Source organism: Arachis duranensis, chromosome 2, assembly GCF_000817695.3.
Source record: "Arachis duranensis cultivar V14167 chromosome 2, aradu.V14167.gnm2.J7QH, whole genome shotgun sequence".
Classification (NCBI taxonomy): domain Eukaryota; kingdom Viridiplantae; phylum Streptophyta; class Magnoliopsida; order Fabales; family Fabaceae; genus Arachis; species Arachis duranensis.
Genome location: NC_029773.3, coordinates 68,383,280 through 68,408,457, shown reverse-complemented (window position 1 = coordinate 68,408,457; position 25,178 = coordinate 68,383,280). Strand labels below are relative to the sequence as shown.

Below are 25,178 nucleotides of genomic sequence, written 5' to 3'. Positions count from 1 at the left end.
TGAAATAGTATTTTCTATTATTTTATGCGTGAAAAACAGATGAAAAATTTAAAATTTTTTTCAGAGAGTAATTTGATTTTGTTGTGATAAGTACTGATTTGGATGCTCATTTCCTATGAAACTCTATTTACTAAGGATGACTATATTAAATGTAGTTTGAAAATGTTTCATTATAAATAGAGGTTTAAGCCTCTGAACGAAGATACACAACACACAATCAATAATAACAACATTCTCTCTCTCTTTTATATTCTCTCTTTACAAGTATTTTAAGTACTCCTTTCTCTTACTTTTATATATAATATAGTAAATATATTAATCATCTCTATTATATTGAGATAGTAATTCTAGTAAATATTACTACTTAGGTTATCTAATTATATTTTTATATTTTATTTGTTACTTCTTCCTTATTTATTTAGTTATTTTATAACACGTTATCAGCACGAAGCTCTAACAAAGCTTTAGGAAGACTTCAAGTAACAAATTTTTTATTATGTCAAAATTCTTTCATCTTGAATATAATGCTTTTGATATATTTGGAAATAATTATTTATCATGGATATAGATATTGAAATCCATCTTGATTCAATGGATCTTGAAGATACCATTGAGACTGAAAATAATACATCCCAAAAGGATAAAGCCAAAGCGATAATTTTCCTTCGTCGTCATCTTGACGTATGATTGAAAAATGAATATCTCACATTAATAGATCTTGCAGATCTGTGGAAAGACTTTGAAAAAAGGTACAATCATATGATACTTCCTCAAGCCCAATATGTTAGGAAAAACTTTCTTGACCTTCCATGTCTCGAATGTGCTCCTGCAGCAGCAGTATCGAGAAAAAGAATTTAAAAATATTCTGATTTAATTTCTTGCTTTCTTGTTGCTGAACGCAACAATGAGTTACTTTTAAGGAATCATGAAGCGTGTCCAGTTGGCGCCGCCCCATTTCCTGAAGTAAATGCGGCAATTAACCCCAGAAGAGGTAAATGGCAAGATTTTGATAACAAGAAAAATTATGAAAGGAAAAAGAAATTATGTTCACAAGAAAGATCTCACCAGAAGTGGGATAAATAAAGAAATAATGGGCAAAGTATATCAATTGAAGATAAATGCTTCCGTTGTGGTGGAAAGGGTCATTGGTCACGTACCTGTCGTATCCCAAGGCACTTAGTTGATCTTTATCAAGCATCCTTGAAAAAGGATGACAAAGGAAAGGAAACAAATGTTGTTTCAAATGATAAAAATTCCACCACTCATTATGATGTATCTAATTTCTTTAAGGATTCTGAAGAAAATATTGACTATTTGATCAATGATGGAATAGTTTGATATATATATATGTGTGTTTGCTAAGTATTCATATGAATAATTTTAATGTGCATGTACTTCTACTCATTTTATTATTATTATTATCATTTGTTTTTGAAGAAAAATGGCAAGGACATATTCTGAAGATATTTGCCTTGCGGATAGTGCAAGTTTGCACACTATTCTTAAAAGTGATATATATTTTACCCATCTTGTGCCAAAAGAAGAATATGTTAATACTATTATTGGCTCAGGCAATGTGATAGAAGGCTCCGGAAGAGCTATAATTTTGTTTCCTGTAGGAACAAAATTTATAATAAATAATGCACTATTATCTACTAAGTCTCTAAGGAACTTGTTGAGTTTCAAAGATATTCGCCGAAATGGATATCATATTGAAACAATGAATGAGAAAAATCATGAGTATTTATGTAGCACAACTCATGATTTAAATAAAAAGGTTATATTAGAAAAGTTAACCTCACTTTCATCTGGGTTGTATTATACCAAGATTAGTGCAATTGAATCACATGCCATTGTAAACCAGAAGTTTACTAGCCCAAATGAATTCATAACTTGGCATGATAGATTGGGTCATCCGGGAACAACCAGGATGAAGAGAATTATTGAAAACTCCCATGAACATTCACTAAAGAACCAGAAGATTCTTAAAACTAGTGAATTTTGTTGTGCTGCATGTTCTCAGGGAAAGTTAATTTTAAGGCCATCACTAGTAAAGATTGGATTTGAGTCCCCTGAATTCCTAGAAAGGATTCAAGGTGATATATGTGGACCTATTCATCCACCATGTGGATCTTTTAGATATTTTATGGTCCTGATTGATGCATCTTCGAGATGGTCACATGTGTGCTTATTATCTTCTCGCAACCTGGCGTTTGCGAGATTACTGGCTCAAATTATTCGATTAAAAGGACAATTTCCAGAAAATCCAATCAAAGCAATTTGTCTTGATAATGCTGGTGAATTTACTTTCCAAGCTTTTGATGCTTATTGTGTGGCTAATGGAATAAATGTTGAACATCCAGTAGCTTATGTTCACACACAAAATGGTTAGCAGAATCACTTATTAAGCGTCTCCAATTAATTTCTAGACCCTTGCTTTTGAGAACAAATCTCCCAACCTCGGTTTGGGGGCATGCTATTTTACATGCCGCAGCACTTATTCGTTTGAGGCCAACGAGTTACCATCAGTTCTCTCCTATGCAATTAGCTTTTGGCCAGCAGCCAAATATTTTCCATTTAAGAATATTTGGGTGTGCGATATATGTTCCTATTGCACCACCTAATCGCACCAAAATGGGACCCCAAAAAAATTGGGGATATATGTTGGATATGATTCTCCCTCTATAGTGAGGTATCTTAAAATACAAACTGGAGATGTATTTAAACCCCGGTTTGCGGATTGTCATTTTGATGAATCAAAATTTCCAACATTAGGGGGAGAGAATAAGCTTCCTGAAAAGGAACTTAATTGGAATGCATCATCGTTGATGCATTTAGATCCTCGATCAAGACAATGTGAACTAGAAGTTCAAAAGATTATACATTTGCAAAGAATAGCAAATGAATTGCGTGATGAATTTTCCGATACAAAGAGGATAACTAAATCTTATATACCAGTGGAAAATACCCCAATTCGAATTGATGTCCCAGTAGGACAAGTAGCCACTGAAGCAAATTCACACCAGAAGCGTGGCATGGCAGAAAATGTCCCAATTCGAATTGATGTCCCAGTAGGACAAATAGCCACTGAAGAAAATACACGCCAGAAGTGTGGCAGGCCTGTCGGTTCCAAAGATAAAAATCCTCGAAAGAAAAAAGAGGTAAATACTATTCCTGTTGGAAAAGACATAGTAAAAACACCTGTAGTTGTCCAAAATTCTGATATAATATTAACGTCAGAAGACGTTTAGGTGCCTGAAAATTGTGAAAATGACGAGATCTCGATAAATTATGTCTTTACAGGAGAGAAATGGGACCGAAATAAGACAATTGTCAATGAAATATTTGCATATAATGTGGCATTAAATATCATGCATGAAAGTAAGGATCTTGAGCCAAGATCAGTCGAAAAATGATAAAGGAATGATTGGCCAAAATGGAAAGAAGCCATGAAGGATGAATTAGACTCACTTACAAAACGTGAAGTCTTTGGACCTGTAGTCCGTACATCAGAAGATGTAAAACCTGTTGGATACCGATGGGTATTTGTGAGAAAATAAAATGAGAAAAATGAAGTTGTGCACTACAAAGCCCGACTTGTGGCACAAGGTTTTTCACAAAGGCCCGGTATAGATTATGAAGAAACGTATTCCCCTGTAGTGGATGCAATAACATTGCGTTATTTGGTCAGTTTATCTGCATATCATAAATTACATATGCATTTAATGGATGTTGTAACAGCCTATTTATACGGATCATTAGATTGTGATATCTATATGAAAGTCCCTGAAGGATTAAAGATATCTAAATCATCCAATGAATATTCGCAAGGGTTATACTCAGTCAAATTGCAAAAATCTTTATATGGTCTAAAGCAATCTGGACGAATGTGGTATAATCGCCTTACTTAGTATTTGGCCAAAAACGGATTCAAGAATGATGATATCTGTCCATGTGTTTTCATAAAGAAAACCGCATCTGGATTCATTATAATTACTATGTATGTTGATGATTTAAATATCATTGGGACTCTTGAAGAGATTCCAACAATTATAAAAACTCTGAAAGAAGAGTTTGAGATGAAAGATCTCGGAAGGACTAAATTTTGTCTCGGCCTGCAGATCGAGCATACAAAAAATGAGATCTTTATTCATCAAGTGACATACACAGAGAAGATCTTGAAAAGATTTTATATGGATAAATCACATCCTTTGAGTACCCCAATGATCGTAAGATCTTTAGATGTGGAAAAGGATAAATTCCGTCCTAAGGAAGAAAATGAAGATATCCTTGGTCCTGAAGTACCATATCTTAGTGCCATTGGAGCGCTAATGTATCTTGCTAATAATACGCGACCTGACATATCATTCGCGGTGAATTTACTAGCAGGATATAGTTCCTCTCCAACCAGAAGACATTGGAGTGGAATCAAACAGATCTTTCGATATTTTCATGGAACGATTGATATGGGGTTGTTTTATCCCTATGAATCCAGGTCACAACTAGTTAGCTATGCAGATGCCAGATACTTGTCTGATCCACATAAAGGGAGATCTTAAACAAGATACCTGTTTACATATGGTGGTACAGCTATATCATGGAGGTTCACAAAACAGACGATAGCAGCAACCTCCTCTTATCATGCTGAAATACTAGCAATTCATGAAGCTAGTCGCGAGTGTTTTTGGTTGAGGAGCCTGATTCAATATATTCTGTTATCATGTGGACTGACTGATCATAAGATGGCTCCAACTATCCTGTTTGAAGATAATACAGCATGTATTGCTCAACTTAAAGGCGGATATATCAAAGGTGATAGAACAAAGCATATTTCTCCCAAATTCTTCTTTACTCATGATCTTCAAAATCAAAAGACAATTGATATCCAACAGATCCGCTCAAGTGACAATCTGGCAGATTTGTTCACAAAGTCACTCCCAAAATCCTCCTTTGAAAGATTGGTACATGAGATTAGGATGCGCCGATTTCGAGACATTAAATGATGTCGGCAAGAGGGGGAGACTGTAATCTTTTTTCCTTGGTCAAGTTTTTTTCCCATTGGGTTTTTCTTGACAAGGTTTTTAATGAGGCAGTCCCCATCACCAAAGGATATTGTACTCTTTTTCCTTCACTAAGGTTTTTTCCCGCTGGGTTTTTCTTTAGTAAGATTTTAACAAGGCAGTAATCCTAAATGGTCATCCAAGGGGGAGTGTTGTGATAAGTACTGATGTGGATGCCCATTTCCAATGAAACTCTATTTACGAAGGATGACTATATTAAATGTAGTTTGAAAATGTTTCATTATAAATAAAGGCTTAAGCCTCTGAATGAAGATACACAACACACAATCAATAATAACAACGTTCTCTCTCTCTCTTTTATATTCTCTCTCCTTACAAGTATTTTAAGTACTCATTTCTCTTATTTTTGTATATAATATAGTAAATATATTAATCATCTCTATTATATTAAGATAGTAATTCTAGTAAATATTACTACTCAGGTTATCTAATTATATTTTTATATTTTATTTGTTACTTCTTCCTTATTTATTTAGTTATTTTATAATAGATTTGTATTTTTCAAGTTTAGAGACTAAAATAAGTTATGAGTAAAAATTTAGTGACTAATTTTTTAAATTACTTACTTAATACATAAATAAATAGTATTAGGAGACATGATATTATTATTTATTTCAGTATATGGTCAAATATTATTTTGGCACGACATTGCGAAAATTTTGAATCAAATTAAGAGTCAACTTTAGGATCGAGGTAAATTTGAGGATTAAAGTTGAGTATTAAGTATTAACTCCTCAACCAAACCAACTATATACTCTCTAGATTCTTTAGTACTGGCTCCCGTACAATTTTGTTCATGGTAGAATTATCAACAATTTAATTGGGTATTCTTTAAAAATAGTATAATATTCAGTCTTTTATCATAATAATTTTAAAAAAAATTAAAATAAACACATCTAAAAATTATGAATAAATTTGCTGTCTTTTTAAAATTAAATACATCAAAATTTGATTTTAAAATTATAAAATAAACTTTAAACTATTTAATTATTAACTAAACCCGTACAAAACACTCGAAGAAGTTATACTCGCGCACATGGAAAACTTCAGAGGCGCACATCGAGAAGTTATCCTCCGCCGTCGTTCATCTGCGCCACCTTCTTCTTCCGCGTTCATCCTCGATGGTGCCTTCCTCCTTCTCTGGTACTCATTCACAACGCCACATTCTCCTTCGTTAACACTCATCATCGTCGTCGCCTTCCTCCTCCTCATCGCCATTCCTCCTCCGCATCAATGTCGCCACGCCAAAAATTTACCTAAGGTTTGGATAGGTTTCTGACACTATTACTTTTTTTTATTATTCTGTATAAGTTTTTTAATTTTTTTGAAATAAAAAATCGAATAAAATGGCCTGAAGAGATTTTCATATATATTGCAATGTTAAATTATTTTTGCACGTGTAATTTCTGTATTTTAGAAGTATTTCAAAATATTTTTTGTATAACTTTATAATTTTACATGTGTTACAATTATTTTTTAATATTTAAATTTAAATTTTAGATTTATGATTTTCGATGTGTTTCAAAAATATTTTTTGTATAACTTCATAATTTTAGATGTGTTACAATTATTTTTTAATGTTTAAATTTAAATTTTAGATTTATGATTTTGGATGTGTTTTAAAAATATTTTTTGTATAACTTAAAATTTTAGATGTGTTATAATTAAAAATATTTTAGTTTGTGTATATAATTATATTCGACCCTTCATCATTAGAAAGTCGTAAAAACAAATCCTGCATTTTATCAAAGGTACAATAAGTAAGGAATTAATTTTTTTCCAAATACACTGCTTTTTGAATTTTTTTTTTCTGCAGATACAAATTGAAATATTGTAGTAGAATAAAAGAAAGAAAACAGAAAAAATAAATATAAAAGAAAGAAATAATAAATAACTATAAAGTGTTGTGATAAGAACGAGCAACGTGGATGCCTATTCCCATGAAAAACTCACATTTTCAAAGAAGGAATGATATTAAATGCATGTTGAAATTAAGCTCCCAATATATGTATAAACAGAGGCCTTTGCCTCTAAGAGAAATACAAGCACTCAAACAATAAACAAATGAAATTCTCTCTCTTTACTTTTAATACTTCTTTCTATCTTTATATATATATATATATATACACATTACAACTAAGAGTGAAAACAGGTCATGTCAGGCCAGACTTTGTTCTTAATAGGCCCGTTATCAGCACGAGACTCTGATCAAATTTTTAGGAAGACTCAGGTAACAAATTTTTATTATGTCAAAACTCTCTCATCTTGAATTCAATGCTCTTGATATATCTGAAAACAATTATTTATCATGGATATTAGATGCTGAAATCCATCTTGATTCAATGGATCTTGGAGATACCATTAAGGCTGAAAATAATGCATCCCAGAAGGATAAAGTCAAAGCCATAATTTTTCTTCGTCGTCATCTTCACGAAGGATTGAAAAATGAATATCTCACATTAAAAGATCCTGCAGATCTTTGGAAAGACCTTGAAGAAAGGTACAATCATAAAAAATGGTGATACTTCCTCAAGCCCGATATGAATGGACGCACTTGCATTTACAGGATTTTAAATCCATAAATGAATATAATTCTGCAATGTTTCGAATCACCTCACGAATAAAATTATGTGGGAAAAAGATAACTGATCATGATATGTTGGAGAAAACTTTCTCAACCTTCCATGCCTCGAATGTGCTCCTGCAGCAGTAGTATCGAGAAAAAGGGTTTAAAAAATATTCTGAGTTAATTTCTTGCCTTCTTGTTGTTGAACGCAACAATGAGTTGCTTTTGAAAAATCATGAAGCGCGCCCACCTGGTGCCGCCCCATTTCCTGAAGTAAATGCGGTAAATTACCCCAGAAGAGGTAAATGGCAATATTTTAATAATAAGAAAACTTATGGAAGGAAAAAGAATTATATTCAAAAGATAGGATCTCACCAGAAGTGGGATAAAGAAAAAAATATCGGGCAGAATAAATCAACAGAGGATAAGTGTTTCCGTTGTGGTGGAAAGGGCCATTGGTCACGTACCTGTCGTACCCCAAGGCACCTAGTCGATCTTTACCAGGCATCTTTGAAAAAGGACGACAAGGAAAAAGAGTTGAATTTCGTTTTAAATGATGCTGAAAATTTCACCACTCATTATGATGTATCTGATTTCTTTGAGGATCCTGAAGGAAATATTGGTCATTTGATTAATGATGGAATAGTTTAATGTGTGAGATAGTTAAGTATTCATGTAAATAAATAATGTAAAGAACTTATTATTAAGTTTTATTTTCTATGTATTTAAGTTTCAAATATGATGTATATAAATAATGAAATATTAATGTTTATGAATTTTGAAATTATTAAATGTGTCATGTTTTAAAATAAAATTTTAGTATATGACATTATTTTATGTACAATGTTTCTTAGAAAAATAATTCTGATCAAGTATTCAATTTATCTGTGCATACTACTCATTTTATTATTATTTGTCTTTGAAGAAAATGGCAAAGATATATAATGAAGATGTATGTCTTGCGGATAGTGCAAGTTCGCACACTATTCTTAAAAGTGATATATATTTTACCCATCTTATGCCAAAAGAAGAATGTGTTAATACTATTATTGGCTCAAGTAATGTGATAGAAGGCTCCGGAAGAGCTATAATTTTGTTTTCCGGAGGAACAAAATTCATAATAAATAATGCACTGTTTTCTACCAAGTCTCGAAGAAACTTGTTGAGCTTTAAAGATATTCGCCGAAATGGATATCATATTGAGACTACGAATGAGAAAAATTATGAGTATTTATGTATCACAACTCATGATTCAAATAAGAAAGTTATATTAGAAAAATTACCCTCACTTTCATCTGGGTTGTATTATACCAAGATTAGTTCAATTAAATCACATGCCACTGTAAACCAGAAATTTACTAGCCCAAATGAATTCATAACTTGGCACGACCGATTGGGTCATCCGGGAACAACCATGATGAGGAGAATTATTGAAAATTCTCATGGACATTCACTAAAGAATCAGAAGATTCTTAAAACTAATGAATTTTGTTGTGCTGCATGTTTTCAGGGAAAGTTAATTTTAAGGCCATCACTAGTAAATGTTGGATTTGAGTTCCCTGAATTCCTAGAAAGGATTCAAGGTGATATATGTGGACCTATTCATCCACCATGTGGATCTTTTAGATATTTTATGATTCTAATAGACGCATCTTCAAGATGGTCACATTTGTGCTTATTATCTTCTTGCAACCTGGCGTTTGCGAGATTATTGGCTCAAATTATTCAATTAAAAGCACAATTTCCAAAAAATTCAATTAAAGCAATTCGTCTTGATAATGCTGGTGAATTTACTTCCCAAGCTTTTGATGCTTATTGTATGGCTAATGGAATAAATGTTGAACATCCAGTAGCTTATGTTCACACACAAAATGGGTTAGCAGAATCACTTATTAAGCGCCTCTAGTTAATTGCTAGACCCTTGCTTATGAGAACAAATCTCACAACCTCAGTTTGGGGGCATGCTATTTTACATGCCGCAGCACTTATTCGTTTGAGGCCAACGAGTTACCATCAGTTCTCTCCTATGCAATTAGCTTTTGGCCAGCATCCAAATGTTTCCCATTTAAGAATATTTGGATGTGCGATATATGTTCCCATTGCACCACCTAATCGCACTAAAATGGGACCCCAAATAAAATTGGGGATATATATTGGGTATGATTCTCCCTCTATAGTGAGGTATCTTGAGATACAAACGGGAGATATATTTAAAGCCCCGTTTGCGGATTGTCATTTTGACGAATCAAAATTTCCAACATTAGGGGGAGAGAATAAGCTTCTTGAAAAGGAATTTAATTGGAATGCATCATCGTTGATGCATTTAGATCCTCGGTTAGGGCAATGTGAACTAGAAGTTCAAAAGATTATACATTTGCAAAGAATAGCAAATGAATTGCCTGATGCATTTTCCGATACAAAGATGATAACCAAATCTTATATACCAGCGGAAAATGCCCTAATTCGAATTGATGTCCCAGTAGGACAAGTAGCCACTGAAGTAAATTCATGCCAGAAGCGTGGTAGAGCGAAAAATGCCCCAATTCGAATTGATGTCCCAATAGGACAGATAGCCACTGAAGCAAATACACGCTAGAAGCGTGGCAGGCCTGTCGGTTCCAAAGATAAAAATCCTCGAAAGAAAAAAGAGGTAAATACGATTCCTGTTGAAAAAGACATAGTAAAGACACCTGCAATTGTCCAAAATTCTGATATAGTGTTAATACTAGAAGACGTTCAGGTACCTGAAAATTGTGAAAATGATGAGATCTTGATAAATTATGTCTTTACAGGAGAGAAATGGGACCGAAATAAGACAATTGTCAATGAAATATTTGCATATAATGTGGCATTGAATATCATGCATGAAAATAAGTGAAGGTTGTGGTAGGCTTAGAGAAGGGGGGTTGAATCTATGCCTTCCTTTTAGTTGTTGTTATTACCCCTTTAAGACAGATTTGCAATTCTGATTCTATTTGAACTCAGCAGCGGAAATTTATGAGACAATTTATTTTTGTCTCATGATTATCAGAAAACAAAACACAGCAGAGAAAAGAAAAGCTAACACTAGCAAGTATCCTGGTTCAGTTGCCTTGTGTTATGCAACCTACATCCAGTCTCCTCCACAATTATGGAAGAATTTCACTATAGTTAACAGAATTACATACACCAATTTCACACTCAAGTTCTATCCTAACTTGACATTGGCTATGCTAACTCCTAACTATTCACTCTTAGTGCTAACCCAACTAAGAAAGGGATACCAAACAGGTACAAGATACAAGACACTTAACCAACCTAAAGAAATCAGAAAAATAACTCTAGGCTTTTCTCTCAAGTGTATCACTCATCCTTTTTCCACTCATGGCTTTTACTTGAGCTTTCCCACTATGCCTTTTCTCACAAGAAATTACAGAAAGATAAACTTGGAAAAGTACATTACAATCAGTAAAAACATGAAGGAGATTGACTTCATCAGCAGCCTCATTGCTATGTGCAAAACCATATTCTCAAACCTCAGATGCAGTTCTTCAGTATTGGCCGAATGCTTCTTTGAAAGAAAGCATTATCCAAGTAGAGGAACTTCTTAACAGCACACTGTTCTCACACTCTGGTCTTCTCTCCTTGCCTCTGAATGAACAACAAGCTTCTTTTTATCTCCTTGCATGTTGCTTGGTTCTTCTTCCAAGGTCAACACCTTGAGCCTTGAGCTTCACCAACCCACATGTTCACTTTTCTTCTTTAATCCTCAGAGTAGAAACTTTCCCTCTAACTTTCTCATCTTGACCGAAAGCCACAAAGTAGTAACCATAGAAATCTTCTTATAGTCAATTTGATCTTAGCCATTGACAAACTACTTGGTCCCCAAGTATCACTTGTGACCGTAGATGTGAAGCAGAATAGGGCAGAGAACAACTTTCTCTTGAATGCCATTTTTGGATAGAGCAGAGAGTTGGGAAGAAGAGAAGAGGATCTGATGCATGCAAGATGAAATGGGTTACCTTTAATCAAAACTAGGTTTGGTTTGATCTGGGTGATTTGATATTTTCCTTTCTAGCTTAATCTTTCTCTTTCTCTCTTCTTCGGTGAAAGGCTTGTGGAAGAAGCTCTCTCTCTCTCTCTCTCTCTTTCTCTTTCTTACTTTTCTGAAGCCTTGATGTGACTTGATTAGAGAGGAGAGGAACGTTGCTTCTGGTAAGGCAAGATGGAGGGAATTAAAATCAATTCAGGCTTGGATCGGGTATCCATTATCTTGGCCCGTTTTGATTTCTTTGGCTTCTATCTTTTTGCTTTTTCTTGGGCTTCTGATTTTTGCTTTCAGCCCAATCAACATTGCTGATTGCTTTTTATTTCATTTGGACTATTGAAATTTTGGCCTGCAATAATAAATAATTAGTAAAAATAAATACAATTAATCAACACCAATTATTTATTTTGCCCAAAAATAATATTTGTCATCACTAATTAATTTAGTTAATTTCTTAACTCAACAATAAGGATCTTGAGCCAAGATCAGTCGAAGAATGTCGACAAAGGAATGATTGGCCAAAATGGAAAGAAGCCATGAAGGCTGAGTTAGACTCACTTGCTAAACGTGAAGTCTTTGGACCTGTAGTCCGTACACCAGAAGATGTAAAACCTGTTGGATATAGGTGGGTATTTGTGAGAAAACGAAATGAGAAAAATGAAGTTGTGCGCTATAAAGCCCGACTTGTGGCACAAGGTTTTTCACAAAGGCCCGGTATATATTATGAAGAAACGTATTCTCCTGTAGTTGATGCGATAACATTGCGTTATTTGGTCAATTTATCTGCATATCATAAATTGCATATGCATTTAATGGATGTGGTAACAGCCTACTTATACGACTCATTAGATCAGGATATCTATATGAAAGTCCCTGAAGGACTAAAGATATCTAAACCACCCAATGAATATTCGCAAGGGTTATACTCAGTCAAATTGCAAAGATCTTTATATGGTCTAAAGCAATCTGGACGAATGTGGTATAATCATCTTACTGAGTATCTCGCCAAAAACGGATTTAAGAATGATGATATCTGCCCCTGTGTTTTCATAAAGAAAATTGCATTTGGATTCATTATTATTGCTGTGTACGTTGATGATTTAAATATCATTGGGACTCCTGAAGAGATTCCAGCAATTATAAAAACTCTAAAAGAAGAGTTTGAAATGAAAGATCTTGGAAGGACTAAATTCTGTGTCGGCCTGCAGATCGAGCATATAAAAAATGGGATCTTTATTCATCAAACAACATACATAGAAAATATCTTGAAGAGATTTTATATGAATAAGTCACATCCATTAAGTACCCCAATAATCGTAAGGTCTTTGGATGTGAAAAAGGATCAATTCCGTCCTAAAGAAGAGAATGAAGATATCCTTGGTCCTGAAGTACCATATCTTAGTGCCATTGGAGCGCTAATGTATCTTGCTAATAATATAAGACCCGATATATCATTTGTTGTGAATTTACTAGCAAGGTATAGTTCCTCTCCAACCAGAAGACATTGGAGTGGAATCAAGCAAATCTTTCGATATCTTCATGGGACGGTTGATATGGGATTGTTTTATCCTTATGGATCCAAGTCACAACTAGTTGGCTATGCAGATGCCGGATACTTGTCTGATCCACATAAAGGGAGATCTCAAACAGGATACCTGTTCACATATGGTGGTACAACTATATCATGGAGGTCCATGAAACTAGTCGTGAGTGTTTTTGGCTGAGGAGTCTGATTCAATATATTCTGTCATCATGTGGACTGATTGATCATAAGATAGCTCCAACTGTCCTGTTTGAAGATAATACAGCATGCATTGCTCAACTTAAAGGCGGATACATTAAAGGTGATAGAACAAAGCATATTTCTCCCAAATTCTTCTTCACTCATGATCTTCAAAATTAAGGGACAATTGATGTCCAACAGATCCGCTCAAGTGACAATCTGACAGATTTATTTACAAAGTCACTCCCAAAATCCTCCTTTGAAAGATTGGTACATGAGATTGGGATGTGCCGATTTCGAGATATTAAATGATGTCGGCAAGAGGGGGAGATTGTACTCTTTTTTTCTTGGTCAGGTTTTTTCCCATTGTGTTTTTCTTGACAAGGTTTTTAATGAGGCAGTCTCCATCACAAAGGATATTGTACTCTTTTTTCTTCACTAAGATTTTTTCCACAGGATTTTTCTTTAGTAAGGTTTTAATGAGGCAATAATCCTAAATGGGCATCTAAGAAAGAGTATTGTGATAAGAACGAACAACGTGGATGCCCATTCCCATTAAAAACTCACATTTTCAATGAAGGAATGATATTAAATGCATGTTGAAATTAAGTTTCCAATATATGTATAAATAGAGGCCTTTACCTATGAGGGAAATACAAGCACTCAAATAATAACCAAATAAAATTCTCTCTCTCTTTACTTTTAATACTTCTTTCTATATATANTTATTTTACAACATAAAATAGGTAAAAAATTAGAGAAATTTTAATTTTTAAAATTTAAATTAATTTTAATTATAAATATATATCCTACAAAATAAGAATATATTTTAATTAAAAAATAATTAAATAATATTAAAGGGCAGACCAAAATCTGAATTTTGTTGTACAAGTTACATTTTTCAATTATCAAATGCACACATTCCAAGTCTGAACTCTCAAATATTCTCAATCGGTTTTCTCAGTTATGCTCACCTCTTTACTTGATGCATCCATCTCTTCATATAGAACTTTAATCTTTCTATTTTCAAATAGCACTCAAGTAACCGTTGAAAATATGGCTGAAAATATCTTGAAATATGCATCTGAACACGCAACAGCTGGATTCGCGGGAAGGGAAACTCGCTGTGCTGCATGTGACTGCCTGAAACACGAGAAACCTGTTATAGTCTTCAGCAGCACAGGAAGCACCGCGACGTTGTAGGAGGCGGCTTCAGAAAGTTTTGGCGCGTTCTACCTGTTGATAACGGTATTGGCGTTTCACATTCTTGTAACCTAATTTGTCTTTTAGAAAATCAAATTCTTTAATGAAAGTTTTGTTTTTATACTGAATAATTTTTTAAACCTCCATAGTTACACCGTTGCCCACCGCCTCAAGCATGAGTTCTCCAGGATCATCCTCAACCTCAAGAGGTAATTTTTATTTTTTATTCTTTTAAAGTACTTTTTGGAATTTGAATTGAGCGGTGATATTGAGATTTTAAATCTCCCTTTTGTTTATATTTTATACAAATTGTTGAGATTTAATAAAATAACCTGCTAATCAAGTTAATGAATTTTTTCTTTCATTTTTAAATAGACTGCATGCCGTGATGCTCTCCCTTGTTTTTTTTTTTTAATTTTATTTTGTAATCTTTTTTATGACTTAGATAAAACTAAATGTATGCTCGAAAAGCAAGCGCACTGTTAGTAGTTTAACACTTAAACAGAACCTTTTCCTGAGTTGTTGCCAATAATTAGTGTGTGGGAAAGAAGGCTGAAATTATTTATTTGGTTATTGTTAAACAGCTTTGCCCATGGAATTTATTTATTTATTTAAATTATTAATGGTAAACAAATTTGAATATTGGGAACAAATTGCGTTTTTGTTGTACTTATGAATGTTCAATTTAACAAAATGTTAAGTGTAAAGATGTTCCCAAAAGGGCTTTTGGTTTATTGATGTGGGTTCCAAAACAGGACATAACATTGTCCCTTCCCCTGATTACCTCTCTACTTGACCTAGTGAAGCTGTCTTTGGGACACAAATACAGAGATAATAATTATGCAAATATGTTTTATATTTTACGTGATGTGGGAGTTCCTAATTTAAATCGGAGTTTAATGCCTTATAACCACATAATATGGCATATCTAAAGGCTGAAAGAATGGTAAATCAAGAACTTGGTGAGCAAAAGCATTCTACAATACCACTTGATTTAGTAGAAAGTGTACTCCTCAAAAGCAAATTGATAAGAGGGGAGTGAGTCCATGTATCACAACTTGCAAAAATTGTTGACTTTATCATTTTTTTGTCCTTATAAGGGGAGCCTTTGAGCAACGGTTGAGTTGTCTCCATGTGACCTTTTGAGTTCAAGTCGTGGAAACAGCCACTAATGGAATTATCAGGCTATGCTACGTATATTACACCCTTTGGGTGTGACCCCTTCCCTCCATCCTGCATTAATGCGGTATGCTTGTGCTCCGCTGGCAACCCCACCCCCCCTGCCACCCGGCACGTCCTTTATCTTTTTCTTTCCTGAATCTCATTATTTTAGTGACTGGTATACTGTTTGTATTTTATCTTTCTTTTTTTTTGTTCTGTTTAATCTATCATCTTTTTAGGGTACATAAGCCATAGGTAATAGAGACATTTAGGTTGATTAAGGGAAAAGGTTATAAAACCATGATGTGATTGAAATTGGTAAAAATAAGTTGTATAGAGTTAACTGTTTTGGAAGTGTTTTGATAATGCATCTAAAGAATAAAGAACTTTAACGTGGCAAAGTTGGAAACTAGTCTCCAAGGAAATAGGACTAAGGGAATTAGTAAAATTATTTATGGAATATAGACTCATAGTTGGAAGGGTTGTGATCCGATGAAATTATGTATGCAACATTTAAATCTAACTTCAACCAACTCAAATTTTGCAGTTTCAGTAGAAGAGCAAGCCCCATTGCCAAAGCCGGCTGATCCTGCAGCAAAATTATCAAGCGATGAGATTGCACCACTTTCAGGAAATCCATTCTTTCATGTAGTTCTTTCAAAATCACATGTTCGTCGTAGTTGTCTCATGGTAATTTCACATTATGTTATAATTTCATTTGCCTCTTATATAGTCAGAGAAGATTAAGAAGTCGTATGAATGTCTAAATTTCTGATGAATATCAATCTTCCACGTTTCAGAATACCATTTCTGTTTAATTTAAGGTTATGAATTAGATTACAACGGATGCATGTTTGCACTTGATGTCTTCAATGGAAAGGATAAGAATACACAAAATCAGGATGCAGCAACCTTAATGTTGTGCTAAGACTGACCCTAAAACATTTTTTTCTTTTACATTTCGATTATTGCTTCAAATTTTTAATAGTCATTGGAGCTGAATGCACTTGTTCTTTCAAAGGTCCATTTCATGTATAGGGATTTTTTTTTAAAACTCTACTGTGCCTGTTGAGCACATGAAAACACAAGACAATTTAATGTTTGTGTTAGCTATAAAATATTTATTCTCTTCTTATACACTTCCAATAATAAATTAATCATGTTAAAATCTTATATTGGTAAATAGGGGCCATCAAAGGACTTAGTAGATATACTTCCATTTGCTGAGGTCCCTACTGTTCTTAAGTGTGGAGGTGAGAGCTGGGACATGGTGTATCGTGGACATGCTCCGGGTCGCAAGTTCTTCGATGGAGGCTGGAGAAAATTTGTCAAAGCTAATTGTTTGGTAGAGGGAGATGCTTGTGTTTTCGAGCTCATGGCAAACAGTGATGAGAAAATTGTCTTTGAAGTTCAAATTCTCAGAGGTGATGTCCCCAAAGTGTTTTTTAAAAGGGATAGAATTGGTGAAAGTGAACAGAAGCCAATTGTCATTGACTAGTGAACCGCAATATGGTATAGTATTGCAGGGTTTCTTTTGGTGCTTAGGTTGCTGCAACTAATTGTTTGGAATATCTGTTTAGTGAATGAATGCATTGGAATATTTTTGTATATTGTGTTGTTGACTTGCTCTAGATAGATAGTAAGTGCTTGAGTATGCAATGTAAAATATGTTTCATAAATCAAAAAATATGTCATCATAATAAGTATACTCGGTTATTGGAATAGCTAAATTTGTTTGGGATGTCTTTGGGTATGAATTTGATTTTTGATATGGGGAAGATGTGTTAAGCAATGGCCTAATATGCCCTTTATTTATTTTAGTCTGTTTATAGTCGCAACTATTGTCATAGTCAACAAGGTGGAAACTTCCAAGAAAAGACTTAGAAATGGGAGGCCGGGCGATCCTGCCGGTGAACTGACTGTACCTCAAACCAGCACAGGGGAATGCTTCGAAATCTTCGGCATTGAGGTATCCTTCAGTTCCACCATGATCTATTTGACCTTGCAATTGATGCTCTTACTAGCAAGTCAGACAAAACACGAAAGTGTTTTTTAGTTTGGTGATTTTAACTTCTCGTAACTGGCCATTACAGGCTTCTTCTATCATGCTTTTTAAGTGGGGATTTATTTATTTATTTTCTTTCATAGTTATATAATATCATAAATTCACCTTTTTATGAAGAATTAGCTTAGCACTATCAAATATGAGCAGAGAAGTTTAGTGCATCAGAAGTCAGAACAGATCTTGCTTTTGAAATCACTCAACATTCACCAACCAAAGTATTTTAGCCTAGATGTTAATATAAAACTTCATATTCTCATCATTAATAGTTGCACAAAAGAGAAAACAAAAGATCAATACTCAGCTTGAAATCTCATGAATTCAATTTGCACATATTATATTATCTTCCTTCTAATTCAGTAAGAGTTACATTGTTGTTTGAGCTGGATTGGTGACTTTTCTGAGAGGATTCTGAACTGTGCAGCTTTTGTTTGTGGACAAATGCAACTTGTCCTGGTGGAGGAAGATGGGTAATCTCACTTATTAGCATCAAAACCACAGTGGATATAGTTGGTCTTTCTTTTGTCAATTCTTGCACACATAAAAGTCCTATGTGTATGCACCTCAAAATACTTTTCTCAAAGCATGGATCCATAATCTCTGGATCTGTTAATGATATGATGTTATTTTCATTCCATAGTTTCCATGCCTTGAAAAACACAAACAAAACTTTGTTAATATGAGTATAATAAATGAAATTGAAACTGTTTGTAACTAAAAGGTGGTAGAGGAACAGTGACTAACATATCCAACAAGGCTTAGTGATTGCTGATGGTTATAAAAGCTGGTGTTTCTTCGTCCGCTAACAATCTCTAGTAACAAAACTCCAAAGCTGTAGACATCTGATTTCTCTGAAAAAAGTCCTTCCATTGCATATTCGGGTGGCATGTAGCCGCTACATCCAAAAAGCGAAATGCAATAAGTAAGGAAGTAACTAATTAAGTATTAAATAGCTCAATACGTAAAGATAATTATGTAAAATAAAAAAAAAAAGGATAACATACTAGGTTCCAACGACTCTTTTTGTATTAGCTTCGTCATCTTCACCTCCTCTAAAAATTCTAGCTAAACCAAAGTCTGATATTTTTGGATTCATCGCATCATCCAACAATATGTTGCTTGCTTTAAGATCCCTATGTATGATTCTAAGTCTTGAATCTCTGTGAAGATAAAGTATACCACGAGCTATTCCTTCAATTATGTTGAAACGTTTCTTCCAATCTAAGACTTTTCTTTGCCGCGGATCTACAGAATATGACAAACAAAAGCTATGCTTAAGTTGAAGGGAAACTGGATGCACATAAGACCTAAGAGTATAATACTAAGAAGGATGGAAGAACCAACCAAAAAGAAAAGCATCCAAACTTTTGTTTGGCATGAACTCGTAGACCAACATTTGTTCGTCGCGTTCGACACAACAACCAAGAAGTCTAACAAGATTGCGATGTTGAAGTTTTGATATAACCACTACTTCGTTCATAAATTCTTCCAACCCTTGTCCAGACGCTTTGGATAATCTTTTCACCGCGATTTCTTGTCCGTCTTCCAAATGTCCCTAGAAGATAGTTAAAGTCTTAAAGATGTTCAAATATATTGATTTTTGCAGCATAATGTGAAGGATTATTGGCATATCTTTGGGTGAATTATTACCTTATATACTGGACCAAAACCTCCTTTCCCAAGCATGTTTTCAGCATGAAAGTTGTTTGTAGCAGTTGCAAGCTTTTCAAATTCGAATAAAGGTAGTTCGTCGAGTTTCATTTGTTTTTGTTCCCCGGCATTACTCTTTTTTAGAATCGGAGTTCCTGAAACTTTCATTTGTAAGAAAGAAAAATCTACATTCTTGAACTAAAAAATTTAATGAAGTCTACAATACACACAAACAAAATTAATGAATGTGCTTCTTTCACGAATAATAATTTTATTGGATATATGAAGTTGAATGGTGTTTCCAATTTTTTATTATATTTTATTCATGTGTGTTTGTTTGAAGTTGGACTCTCACATTCTCTAAAAGAGTTTCAGATAGGTGTTTTATGAAAAAAACAAACAAACCGATGTAGTAAGAAATTAATCATCATTAAATTGATGACTTTATCATATGTGAGTTTTATTGTTATAATTTAGATTAAAGTGTTTTTGTCTCTAATGTTTGAATTAAATTTTAAAGTTGTTCCTAATATTTAAATTGTCATATTAAGTCTCGAACGTTTTAAAATTATTTTAATATTGTCCTGCTGTTAGTGATCTTTTAACAAGTTGACAGTAGAACAATATTGAGATAATTTTAAAACATTATGGATTTAAATAAAACTAAAATGTTGGAGATAAAAATGATACATTATATTACTTTTAAAAGAATGATCAAATCAAAGAAAATAAAAATGAATTTTAACATAATAAAATACATTACAAATTCAAGATTTTTATTCATTATGAAATACTTGTAGAATGATTAGTAGATAAATTTCCAGAAAAAGAAAAAAAAATCATATTTTCAACTTTATTTTTAATTTTAAAATAAATTTAATTTTATCTTTCAATAATATTAATTTTTTTACCGTACTTAATTATTCGATTATTTTTTAATCATATTACTATCATATTATTTTTTAATCATATCTTAATTATTTTTTAAATTACCTTTAATCGTATTACTATCATTCAAAATGAATTTATTTTTAAAAAAATTTACTCTTCAAAATTTTTACTCATTATAAAATACTTGTAGGATGTCTAGTACATAAATTTGCAAGGGTGAAAAAAAATAGCATGAAAAAATATAAATTATACTTTTTTATTTCTAATGTATTGAACTTCTTTATTTAATTTAAGTAAACTTTATTTTTAACTTTGAAATAAATTTTAATTTTATTCTTCAATAATATTAATATTTTACGTTAGATAATTATTTTTAATTGATCTAAATAAATTACTCTTAATTACATCATTTTCATTCTAAATAAATTTATTTTTTCAATTTTACTCTCAATCACATTATTTTCATTCTAAGTAGATTTATTTTTGATTAAAAGTACATTTAAAAAATAACTTGAATAATTATCTATCATAAAAAATTGATATTATTGAAAAATTAAATAAAAAATTAAGTTTAATTAAATTAAACATTAAAAAAATTTAGTATATTAGAGACAAAAAAATATAATTTATACTTTACTGTATATGTACCATACTTTTTTTTTCCTTTCCTAAGAAGTTTATCTATTAGCTATTCTATAAGCATGAGTAAAAAAATTGAATTTGTAATATAATTTATTCCATTAAAATTCACTATCATTTTATTTGATTTGGTAATTATTTTAAAGAGTAATATATCATTTCTCAATGTTTTTGTCTTATTTAAGTCCATAACGTTTTAAAATCGTCTTAATGTTGTCTTGTTATCAATTTTGCTAAGAGATTACTAACGACAGGACAACATTAAGATGATTTTGAAACATTAGGAACTTAAATAAGACGATTTAAATATTAAAGATAATTCTGAGATTTATTCTAAATATTAAAAATAAAAATAATATTTGATTCTATAATTTAAGAATAATTAAATTTTTATTTTTTTATTTTACCAATTTTCTCATTTTAGTGAGGTTTGATGCATATATTTTATATACTAGTGGATTAATAAGTTATTACAAATTAATTCACAATATCTTTTCTATTATTCTAGTAGGACTAGTAGTTATATAATAAAGTAATTATTTATCAATATCAGTATAAAGGCATAATGATAACTGACAAGAATAAAATGTTTTTATTAATATGCTAATCTAGGAATATTTTAACAAAAATTTGATGATAAAGCTATATTAAATTAAACTTATCTTTAAATAGCATAAAAAAGTTAGTAAATAACATATACCAAATAAGAGGACAAAGATATGCATACATAGTCTACTCGTAAGTCATAGGCAGCTGTAGTCAGTAGTCAATACTCACACTACCACCCCAACAGTAAACCAAACATGTGATGAAGTCTAACTATTCCTAGTCAATTCTTTATCACATTACCATTATCAAAAGTCTTTGTCGCACTATATTGAATTATTGTTCAAAAATACCTGATTGACACAGCCAAAATTATGTTCATGCGCTATATGTGAACCATGTATTTAATCAGAAATACATGTTATATTATATGGAAAAGCCAAATTAAATTAAACTGTTTTGGATAAAAACAGAAAGTGGTAAGGTTACTTACGAGTTTGTTTAGCAGTCCATTTTTGCCACATAATGTATGCACAAATCGCTAATGCAGTTATGCCTATCACCCCAGCAACAATTGGGATCATTAATGGCTTGTTTCGTCTTCTTCCCTTACTTGTAGCTGCAAGGTATTCAGCATATGTATAGAAGGATCAGAGAGCCAAAACAAGCTCATATCAACTTTCAATATTAAAAGTCCAATTTAATTTTTGGATTGATAATTACTTCTCTTTATATAAGAAAAAATATGTATTGAACATTTAGACCTTTGTATTATGTGCCAATACTCACTTTATCGGTTACTAATTATAATTTAATTTTATCGTAATTGCAACTCCAATATTCAGACCTTTCTATGTTCATACTCACTTTATCAACAATCCCCTATAGATCTGACTCCCAATTTCAATAATATATATTCAGACTACTAACCTGTACTCTTAAATCATTATCAGAATAACATATACTATTGAATAATTCAAATAACATCTCTCAATATAATATAATATAATAGACATCTTAATTGATATGAAAATGTTCTAGTTTCAGCGCAGCTGTATAGCTCATAAAATTTTTCCAGACATTTTTTTTTTTTTTAATCCAAAACACAATATCAGAACCAATTCAACCAACCAAAGCATTGGCGCACACCTTTAATTTGTATTTTTATCAAGATTCAAATAATTATTTATCACAACTAATCAAAGAGATAATAATAATAAAAAAAACATACCAATTAGTTGAGAATAAGGGACACGCAAGAAGAGATCAACTCCACCATAAGGGAACTTCTGCAAATCAATCAAGTCTCTAATCCAAAACATGCATCCAACATAAGAATCATAAGCATAAGCCAAACAAGAACAATTGGCCAAACAATTCGTTTTGCACTTGTCCAAATTAGCATCAGATCTCTCAGCAAAATCCGGCACTTTCATATTATTAAACACCTTAAACCCATCTTGTTGCACTTCAACTCCATTATTACTATTATTGTTCAAATTCTTCAACCTAACACACTGAAGCTGTGCCTCTTTCTTCCTCACACAACCACTAGTCCAATTTTTCTTACTCCATTCTTCCAAATTCCTTGGCTCAAACCCTTCAAAACAGCTACAAATCGGTTTGCTAGATGGATCACAGTTTCCGAATGGCCCACACGTGCCATAAAAATCACACTCATTTTGAAAAACTTCAAACGTCACATAATTCTTCTTGTTCAAGAATCTTGCCAGCCTAAGCTTTCCATCAAAAGTCAACGAGAGAATACCGAATTCGGCCGGATTAGCAAAACTGTAAGTTAGGTAATCTGTTCCGTCTGGATCATGGTCCAGACGCCAGCCATAGAGATACTCTGTTAGCATCCTCGGAGCGCCAAGGAAAACCCGGCCGTTCCATGGACCGGTTCGCCAATACGGTTGAGTTTTCTTGTACCAGAAGAAAACTTCCGGAGCGGCCAACCGCTCCAGGCTCCCGGTGAAGTCCCCAGAAGAAGGATCCGTGGGGGATTTCCAAGAAACATACTCAATTTTCTTGCCTGTGAACTTGTTGGCTGCGATTTTCATAGTCGGCACGGCTGCGTCCGCAGGGTGGTTGAAACTGTCCCAAACCGTTTCTCCAGTGTTGTCATCTGTCAGAACAAGATTACCGTTATCTTGAAGTTGAGCACTTGAGATATTGGTGACATTTTTAGTTGAGAATGTGAGGTTTGTTGACCAAACTATATGTTTTCTTCCGTCCATTACTACGATGTTACCATCCTTGTGAATCTTGATAACCCCTGAAGAATTTTTCACGGGTTGATCTCTGTTTGCTATCCATATGATGTTGGAGTCAGAGAGGTACCATATTGCGGCGTAGCGATTTGTTGAGTTTGGAGGGCTGAAGAATCCGAGCTTGAAGTTAGTGTTGTTTGAGGTTATTGTGTGATTTTCATTGATGAACATGGTTGATGTGATTATGTCATTGACAGAGCTCAAACACAAATGGATGCTGCAAAATATGAATAAAGTAGTGATGAACAAGAAGGAATTGGTATGAGTTTGATGACTTAGAAAACCCATGAAGAATTCTAATGTAGTAGAATTTTGTGTGGTTGAAGTGATTAATAATAGTACTAGTTTGGATGTGCTGAGTTTATTTCCATGTTTCCTACAAAATTATTGGTGTTGAATTCTGGACTTGTTGACCGTGGTATATCTATTAAGCTTTAGTGTTTTATTTATTTATTTATTTACGTGTTGGGTTAAGCCTGTTGGCTTTAGTTGTGTAGGAGGTGTCAAATATTTTATTTTTTTATTTTTCAGCAAAGTTAATAAATTAAAAAAGGATAGTGCTAGGGAGCCAATGGCTTAAGTGTACAATGTGTACAATAGGCTAAACCTTTGGTCTAAATAAAATGAACATCACTCACACTATTCAAAATAACCATCCGAGAATACTAGGGATAATAAACATCTCATCCTAAAAACGTAAGTTAATTTTGGAGTTTACCAAAGATCGAACCCTTGACCTTTCAGATCTAGAATTCTAATACCATGTCATGAACCCACTCATCCCAAAAGCATAACCTGACAGGACAATGTAACACTAATGGTCATATTTCTAATACTTGCTAAACCTCCATTTTTAGACCATTGGCTCCCTATACTTTTCCATTAAAAAAAAACAAGTTTAATCACCCGTGCCATGCACGTAATAAGATTAAAATTATAATTTTAAGTTGTTATGTTAAATTTTATTTTAATTATAATAATTTAATTAATAAAAGAATAACTTGTATGCGTTGTTTTTCTTTTCTTAATATAGTGTTAATTGTATTAACTATAAAATAGTTATTTAATCTACTTTTTTCAATAAATCAAACATATATACTCAATATGACCATAAATAAGCTAGTAATTCTTAAATCTACCAACAAAATTTTATATGTTTATTTACTGTGAAGTAAGAAAATATCAAAATCAGCTCAAAATGAAGAACAAATTAATAGAGAATCCTAATGCAGAAAGTTTTGTAATAAATAATAAATAATTTAAACCTACTGAATAACAATTCAATGCTATCCTTTGATACCTGCAAAATATATACATAAAACAACACTGTATCAATGTTTGTATATAAAATTATAT

General features: G+C 32.7%; 2 protein-coding genes across 2 annotated transcripts; one reads left to right on the top strand and one right to left on the bottom strand.

Moving 5' to 3' along the window:
* Positions 1–14,315: 14,315 nt before the first annotated feature.
* LOC107474771 (B3 domain-containing protein Os04g0386900) lies at positions 14,316–18,361 on the top strand. Its single transcript, XM_016094403.3, has 5 exons — positions 14,316–14,645; positions 14,750–14,809; positions 16,309–16,451; positions 16,948–17,730; positions 18,248–18,361. The coding sequence occupies exons 2-4, from the start codon at positions 14,776–14,778 to the stop codon at positions 17,257–17,259; spliced, it is 489 nt and encodes a 162-aa protein (XP_015949889.1). The 5' UTR covers positions 14,316–14,645; positions 14,750–14,775; the 3' UTR covers positions 17,260–17,730; positions 18,248–18,361.
* LOC107474770 (G-type lectin S-receptor-like serine/threonine-protein kinase At1g11300) lies at positions 18,105–24,214 on the bottom strand. The gene is made up of 7 exons (XM_016094402.3): positions 22,781–24,214; positions 22,043–22,168; positions 19,474–19,628; positions 19,168–19,378; positions 18,828–19,068; positions 18,568–18,718; positions 18,105–18,472 (listed from the first exon to the last, which is right to left on the bottom strand). Exons 1-7 carry the CDS (start codon positions 24,108–24,110, stop codon positions 18,164–18,166), a joined length of 2,523 nt encoding a protein of 840 aa, XP_015949888.1. The 5' UTR covers positions 24,111–24,214; the 3' UTR covers positions 18,105–18,163.
* Positions 24,215–25,178: the final 964 nt, after the last annotated feature.

Bases quoted from the DNA above. Each gene is read 5' to 3' on its own strand.
- LOC107474771 (XM_016094403.3), top strand. From the start codon at position 14,776: ATGAGTTCTCCAGGATCATCCTCAACCTCAAGAG. The intron at 14,810-16,308 runs GTAATTTTTATT...CAAATTTTGCAG, and splicing joins ATCATCCTCAACCTCAAGAG to TTTCAGTAGAAGAGCAAGCC. The intron at 16,452-16,947 runs GTAATTTCACAT...ATTGGTAAATAG, and splicing joins TTCGTCGTAGTTGTCTCATG to GGGCCATCAAAGGACTTAGT.
- LOC107474770 (XM_016094402.3), bottom strand. From the start codon at position 24,110: ATGGGTTTTCTAAGTCATCAAACTCATACCAATTCCTTCTTGTTCATC. The intron at 22,169-22,780 runs GTATGTTTTTTT...AATACCTTGCAG, and splicing joins CCCTTATTCTCAACTAATTG to CTACAAGTAAGGGAAGAAGA. The intron at 19,629-22,042 runs GTAAGTAACCTT...TGAAAGTTTCAG, and splicing joins ATGGACTGCTAAACAAACTC to GAACTCCGATTCTAAAAAAG.